The sequence below is a fragment of the Trichechus manatus genome, unplaced genomic scaffold (genome assembly GCF_000243295.1).
Source record: "Trichechus manatus latirostris isolate Lorelei unplaced genomic scaffold, TriManLat1.0 scaffold00038, whole genome shotgun sequence".
NCBI lineage: Eukaryota > Metazoa > Chordata > Mammalia > Sirenia > Trichechidae > Trichechus > Trichechus manatus.
Genome location: NW_004443974.1, coordinates 7540528 through 7548383, shown reverse-complemented (window position 1 = coordinate 7548383; position 7856 = coordinate 7540528). Strand labels below are relative to the sequence as shown.

At 38.8% G+C, this 7856-nt stretch overlaps 1 protein-coding gene across 1 annotated transcript in view; it reads left to right on the top strand.

The window, feature by feature from the left end:
- Positions 1-4052, top strand: part of STRBP (spermatid perinuclear RNA binding protein) — an 87999-nt gene extending 83947 nt beyond the window's left edge. The window contains exon 17 of the mRNA XM_023730717.1: positions 3350-4052. Coding sequence (XP_023586485.1) covers positions 3350-3354 — 5 coding nt within the window. The 3' untranslated portion in view covers positions 3355-4052. The remainder of the gene's footprint in view (positions 1-3349) is intronic.
- Positions 4053-7856: the final 3804 nt, after the last annotated feature.

Sequence of the window (7856 nt, the reverse complement as noted above, 5' to 3'; positions counted from 1 at the left end):
GGTTTACCCAAGAGAATGGTTCTGTTGCCCGTTATGAAATTCCCAACTTATCCTGTTCCCCACTACTCATTCTTTTAGCAAATGACAGAAGCTAATTCCTATTGAGCAACAATACAGTACAATACAGAATGTTAGAGAAAAAGCCTTTTTATCCTGCTTTCTTTGAACACATACTTGATCAAAATTATTTGTAAAGAACATCTTTCCTACTTTTTGATTTTAACAAATGCAAATTTAGTTCTTTAAAACTTGAAAACAAACAAACAAAAAAAGAAACCAGTTCTGTGAAACGGTACCTCATTTCTGGAAAATAACTTATACCAGCCCTTCTGTTCTAGGGAAATAAAAGTCTAGCAGTTCAAAGTTTAAGTTTTAAGTATCAGATTATGTAAAATTAAATTTGTGAAGGATGTACAGAGTCTCAGACACTGATCACAAATAAACTGCTTTGTTGTGACACAGAGTACTGCCTGGTTCCTGACGCAGTCCCTGACCTAGCTGATTGATTTGTATTTGCCCAGAGCACTTTAATTTGGGCTCTAGTTATTTTTTTTTAATACAATAGAGACTTTTCATTTAAACTTTAACTTTGTAAATATTGAAGTGTGTAATTAAAGCCAACAAGATATGGGTTTGAATATTGTTTTAGCTTATTATTTTTGATATGTTTTGGTATCAAATTACAAGGAATTGAAAACTAATAATAACTTAGTCCTAGAACCCATTCATTTGTACACAAACTGCTAAAACACAGCAAAGGTGATTGTTAGTTTGAGCCAGTCCACTTGTTTTGTAAGCTCTTTGTACTCCTGTGGTACAAGGGCATTCCCATAATAAAGGTTATATTCTGTTATCAGAGCACTGCTTATTAAATGATGGCACTACCCAGAGATGGGGAAGGAGGAATGTGATTAGTTTCAGAATTTCCAAGTTTTAAAAAATAATAAATTAATCGATCAACCACCCTCTCTTGTTCTTGTGGCCTTCTTCACTCTGTAAGATACTGTGTTTACTCCCTGGCTTTTTTCATGTAGATAAAAGATTAGCGATTGTTCTGGGATTCATTGAAGGGTCTGTTTTCCTCTTCAATTACATCAGAATCTAAAGCAGCAACAGGGTCCCCATAAAAACTTGCTCTTCGATTGTCCCAGTTCTTGTTGAGTGCTGCTGTGAAAAGTGACAGGTTTCAGCCATGGGTCAGCATTTATTTTTAAGAAACCTGACTAAGCTGGTGAAAAATGATCAGTCAGTAACATTGTGCTGTTCTGTAATGGGTGCAGACTTAAGTCTTCCACTTGCATTCTCACCTTATTGGAAAGCCTATAATGTTACTAGAAGTAATGGTTCCATTAAGGTACTCACCCCCATGAAATCAACAGTGTGGTCCCATACCAGTATTTAAAAGTTGGTATGTCTTACAAATGTTCCTTTTTAGCACGAATTAACTTTTCTCTTCCCTCTTAAATTTTATGTCTAGGAGCTGAACATTGCCCATCAGTGAGAATGGGCTTCACAAAATATGGCAAATTTATGTTCCAGATTTCTTTGGGACCACTAAATGAGGGTGAGATGGGCAATTTAAAACAAGTGTTAGTATAACTTCTCAGATGTATATTACACAATGAGTTGTTCCTTTCTTCTGCTCCTTGACCTTTTGTCTATATCAGTGGTGGGTGATACTTTAATAAAACCTCATCACTTGCTGGAAATAGCTGTGAACGTATCATTCTCATCTTGTGCATTAGTGGCTAGACATAAACAAGAGGGCCCATTTCAGCTGGGAGTTTTCATGTTTCATTGATTCGTTTTGCTGACCTATGGATGAAACAGAGCCATCACTGAGAAGAAAAAGCATGGCTGGTAGTGTCCAGTTTTTATTCATTAAATATTTACAATAGTCCTCTTTGTTTTTGGAATACTATTAATTGGCAGCTGCAGCTGTATTGTTATTTGAATTGATCGTCAAATTTGCATTCCAAGTTGGAATCTCTCTGGAGATTTCTCTTTAGAAAATTCTTTTGAAGTGGGTGATTCTGCTTCATAACTCAGTCCCTCTATAATGGTGAAAAGGGAGCTGTGCTGTTTTCCAACATGATGGCAGTCATTTCAAATGGTTCCTACCAAGTCTTTTTTTTTTTTTTTTTAATTTTGTTGTTTGTTGGAAGTTACTAACCATGTTGTAAACCTGCCCAGTTGCTGCAAACTTTTACATTTCTCTGCTTTACTTAAAATAATGAGCTGTCAGTCCTTTGTTAGAAGTGGTAACCATGCAAGTTCAACTGTTTAAATTCTGTAATGAATTAAGTGCCCCCCCCCGACCTTTGCCCTTCCCATCCCTCCATTTTGTAATGAAAATTCCACTTACAGCTGAAAGAGCAGAGAAATATAAATGAAGCTCTTGGCTTCACCAAATTGCGTGAAATTAACATAAAGTTTTGCTTCTCTGCTCTTTTCTCCACTGTAGGTGGTTTTTTCATTGACAGCCCCTATTGCCAGCCTCTGAGCGTCGCACCATTTATTATTCACTTGGGCCCTCAAGATTTCTTCTCTGACTTCTAGAACCATCAGGTTGTCTGGCTTGAAATGGCAATTTCTATGTCTTGGTCTTAAGAAAAATGTGACCCCCTGAGGCTTTCCAGCTTTCAGATATACCACTCTGACACCTTATTTTTGAAAGCAGTGACTGAGCATTTTAAAGAAGAGCAATACTTTATTCAAAGCCACGGTGTCTGTTTTAAAACCTTTCCTTTGGAAACCTAGCAATATCTCTACTTAACCCCTCTTAGCCTAGCCTCTTGTCAGGGAGTTTACAGACAAATACAGAACTTAGAATTAGCGTGTGAGCTGTGCTGTCTTCTGACAGTTTTTAAACTTTTTTAGCACATAAATGGAATAGTTGCGTTCTTAACTGCGTCAGTTAGTGCTATTATAATTTCTCAGAGACGAGGGTCCTCCTTGAAGCCATATCCTTCGCATGGGGCCGGCGCCCAGCCCGGGATGTGGCTTGCAGCCTGGGTTTCTTCAGGTTGCAGGAGCACCCCGTCTCTTGTGCAAGGTAATTGGTCTACTAGATTTCCAACATACCTCATGCTGACTAGATGCAATGCATGGTACGGTGAAGCACAGAGTTGGGTTTACATGGTTCCTGAAGTCGTTAGTAGCTTCTCTCAAATTGTTAACCTGGGAAACAAACCACATGGTAGATTTTGCTAGTATTAGCCTTTTCATTTTTAATTTGGGGGAATGTTTGAAAATCATGGATCAGTCACTCACCATTATTAATTGAAGAGCTGGGAATACCTTGTTAATGTATTTTTAAAACTGGTGTTGGACCCTCTGTGTATTTCAGGTTAATACTTTTAAGCAGTTTTCAGAACGTTTATCTCACTTTATTCTCGTTCTCCTCGGACCTTCGTAGCCATATCACTTGTATAAAATAGGCTGAAATATAGTGACTGTAAGCTGTGATCTCAGTATAAAAAGGTAAGCTCTTTTATTTTCTGATTAAAGAGAAAAATAATTAAAAATCAGTTTACACACAACATGCATATATGACAATCATATATGATGTATTTGATCTCTTAGGTCTTAATGTCATCACATTACCTTTAAAAATTTTATGGTATAAATGTAAAATAGTTATTTTCAGCATTTGTTTTAATACCCTTAAAATTTCTATTCAAGAGAGAAATTTCACTTTTGCTGTGTTAAGTGTGTGTATGTATGTACAAACTTACTATATAATATATATGTAAACTACATACACACATGTACCTGTTTAAATATAAAAATCTACTGGTAGGAACAGTTCACCTAAGAAGATTTTAACGTCAGGGCACTCTCTTGGCCAAAGTGCTGGAGTTTCATAAGCAGCAAGATTGGTAACAGTGCTGGTAGGATCCGTTTATATGTAGCTATTACTCAAGCTGAGGATCAAAGTGCCAATTTCTCAAGGAGAGAAACTTCTGTGAGAAATGAAAATCTCTGCTCTGTGTTGTATGTGCCTATACAACAGCAGCAAGAAGCCATAAAAAAAAAAAAAAACCAAAATATTAAGGTAACTATGGAAAAATATATAACTGACTGAGTTAAGCTTTTTGCAGAACCAACTTTGGCAAGACTCAGAATGGTGAATACCCAGTCTGCAGAGACCAAATAGACTCAAGACTAGTCATCTGTCTTTTCCAGTTTAGGTAGCTAGATGAGTTATTTTCTACCTTATTCAACCATCATGGAGTTTATTTTAGAAGATGTGAAGGTTAGGCCAAATATTCTGATGAAGATTTGCTTTGTTTAGTTCGTGTCCCATAAATGCATTTCCATATGTGTTAGATGTCTGTGCTAATGCTGTATTTGATATATATAGATTAAAATGAATTTTATGTTTTATATTTGTTTCTAAGTAGCAGTTTTCTTTATATTACTAACTTTAAGGTTGCTGGAACAGCTTTTTTCCCCGTACAGAATCTGTATGTACATTTAATATAGCTTTGGCATTTATAAAAGGTTGTATGAGGTATAGCTGACTAGTACCAAGTGCAGTCCAGTCCTCTTAAACAGCTGAGGGCCTATTATGTGCCAGATCCTTTTCTAGGTACAAAGGAAACAGAGGCTTTAACTAGTGGAGAATCTCCTTGCTGGTGGAGTTGAGACTGTTATAAATATCCTAGTTTGGGAGAAAAATCCTGGTAGCAGTGGCAAAAGATAAGTTGTTCTGCTATTTAATAAGATGGCCCTCTGATAGCACTGAAATGGACATCAGTTGGAAATTCCCTCATTTAAAATATTTCTCAAATTCACTCATTTAAAATATTTCCCTAGCAGTTTTGAGAGCCTGAAACCAACTCTGCTTTATGTTCATGGATTTCTATTCAAGTAAGTGAACTGAATCGAATGAATAACAAATAGTCCAGTCTTTTTAAAGCAGTTTTGATAGTATAGCAGATTACAAAGTGGTTAATTAATAACACTGACCACATTTTTTGGATGAGAAATGAGGGGAATGTTACCCTTATAATCAGTCATTCACTATAATTTTCCAGTTTCTTAGATTTTATTAATAACTACTGGAAGAAAATCTTTAGTAGTGCGTTAGGGGAAAGAACTGAGGGGATGTTTTTCCCTCCATCAGGTACATCAGGTAGATTTCTAGCAGTCCAGAGCCCTAGATAGGTAGGGCTTACCTGGCATTTCAAAACCAGGGACATTAAGAGCAGTTAAAGCTGAAAACACCTGCTCTGTGAATGTTCTTGTAATTCCCATTCATCTTATGCTGGTCTCTGTAGTCCTCCAGAACAAGAAAGGTTCTCTTACATTCAAACTCATACTCTATAAAGCTCTGATGCCATAGATTCCTCAGCATTACTAGGAGGCCTGGGAGGGAGATGGACAGTGAATGAATAACAACTGCAGAGCCAAGAAACTTAACTATTGCTGAGGTGATTCGGTGTTGATGTGTTTCTCTCTAGCAGTTATTTACAGAGCAGAGAGCTAGTACTTCTCATATGAGCCCCTTTCTTTCCTACTCGCATCTTCCAGAAAGACTGTTTTAAGTCAAGAATTCAAGTTTAGTTAGTTGTTAAGAACAGATATTCTTTCTCACGTTACCATTTTAGGTGGGAGCTAACAGCTTCCATTGATGCTTGAAGCAGTGATCTTTGGAGATTTTTTTAAAAAGCAACATAATGCAAATTAGGTTATATAAGCTTTACAGCACAGCTAGAAATAGGGAATAAAAACCATGTGGGAATCTGGGCCAAAGTATTTCTTTCTGTCCAGCAAATTCCCATGGGGCTCAGGAATTAGAAGAGTTAATACACATAACGTGCTTTGAACAGTACCTGGCACATAGTGAGTACTCAGTAAATGGTGACTGTTCTCACCATGTTTGCTAAGGTGAAAAGGAAGCATGTGAGGGAGGCAAGGATGTGCTGATAGGTGACTGAGAAGCAGGTGTGTGGCCTGCTCTAGGTGGGGTTGTGTTGGCTCTCTAGTATTGACTGGTTTGGGTTGCTGCCAGGCTTTGGGAGAGGAGGACTCCTAGCATCTGGGGTTAGACAAGAAACAAACCAAAGATCTGGTGAGAGCTGTATGGTGAAGTCGCTGCCAGTTTAGGTTGAACAAAATTGCTTGCATTTCTGCTGTGGTAGTTCTGTCACCAGCTAGGCTGCTGCTGGGGATTGGTAAATACTTGGTTTGGGCTTGAAGGGTGCTTAGAACTTCAAAAGGGCCGAGCTTAGAATGTCTACCTGCTGATTCCAAGTTTCCTACCAATGCATTAATAATAATAAAGTGTGTTTGATGACAGCTACCCCTGGAATTCAACCTTGAGGGCTCACCGGTGTTTGGTAGGTAGGAAGCAAGCTATTATAAACCCAGAAAGGAAAGGTGATTGTGGGGTGTGCCTAGAAGGCTACTCACTCAGATGCTTCTGTAAATAGTACTCCTGCAGCTTTTTCTCCCAGTTTGCTTTGACATTTTGGGAAAAAAATCTGGACTCACCACCACATTGAGACTCCCTTCTATCTGTTAACGTTAGTCAAAACCGTATCTATCTGTCTACACACAGTTGGACAGTTAACTTTTCAACAAGAAGAAAAATGGGTAGATGTGAAGTTTATGAAGTTGGATTGAATAAAGGGTATTTGTCTTACCATCTGTTCCTGGCTTGCATATATCTGCGTAAACTTCCGGAACCTCTGAAGAAAGCTGGGCAGCTGCATCCCAGTCTGTTGGTAGGAGGTGAGCTAAGTGAGGAGTACAGATAGAGTTCTGAGATGCTCTAAGGTTGTGAAAGCTGTGTGTAGCCAAGGACTGAGAGTTACCTTTAAGAAGGCAAATGAGAGAGAGAGATTTGCATTGTCATCAGGAGGCTTCTCTTAAATCCAAGAGGTGTTTGTATAACTAACACCCAGGCAGAAGCCTGGAGGGGAGCAGGAAGAAAGAACCTTCTTTTAAACCCTGGTTGTACGAGTTCTAGAAACTGACTTGTGTGTGAGGGAGAATGGGTACCTGGCCTTCATTGAACACAACACTTTTCAAAGCCCTTTCCCACTCATTGTTTCATTTCCTGCCCTACCCATAGCACTGCAGGGATTGTTGTCCCCACACTACATACAGACAAGGACATTGAAGCCCAGAGGCTTCTTTAAACCACCCAGCTTGTTTGTGGCAAAACATTGTGGCTCTTAATTACTGAGTTTTTAAACCACACAGAAGAAATAACATTTCTTAGATTGTTTTTAGAGTTAACAGAGCTCTTTCTTAGGGATTAGTTTTGAACTCCACCACAACTGTGGAATCTAGAAATTTTCTCCTTTTGTAGAAGAGGAAATGGAGGCTTAGAGAGACAGGGGACTTGCCCAAAATTATACAGCAAGTAAGTGGCTGAGCCCACACATTCCGATAGTGCTGTGCTTGATGCTGATGGGTCCGGATTACTAGTCTAGACTGATGCCTATCCTGTTTTCCAAAACCTTGGGCAAGTTTTCTCTCCTGTGCTTACTTTTCTTCCAGACTTCTGGGATATAGCCTGTATGGCTTCAAACAAAATAAAAAATAGCCCACCTCCTTCTTATTCACTCCTCAAAACCAGACTTTCTCTGGTTCCTTTGGAAGAACTGTTTGTGAGCTTGCTCCTAGGCAAGGTGACCGACTGGTTGGCCTTGGGCCAGGCAGCATGTCTTTTACCATCTGCGCAGTTGGGTCTGTCTCACAGACCATCTTGTTTGACCTGTAACTAAGCCCTATAATAAAGTTTGAATTCAGTAATTGCCATTTGAGGAGATACTCAGGTGGGAGAAAGGGAGGGGATGGGAGAAAGGGGGGAATGTGTTGTTGGAAGCTTGCCTTTTATG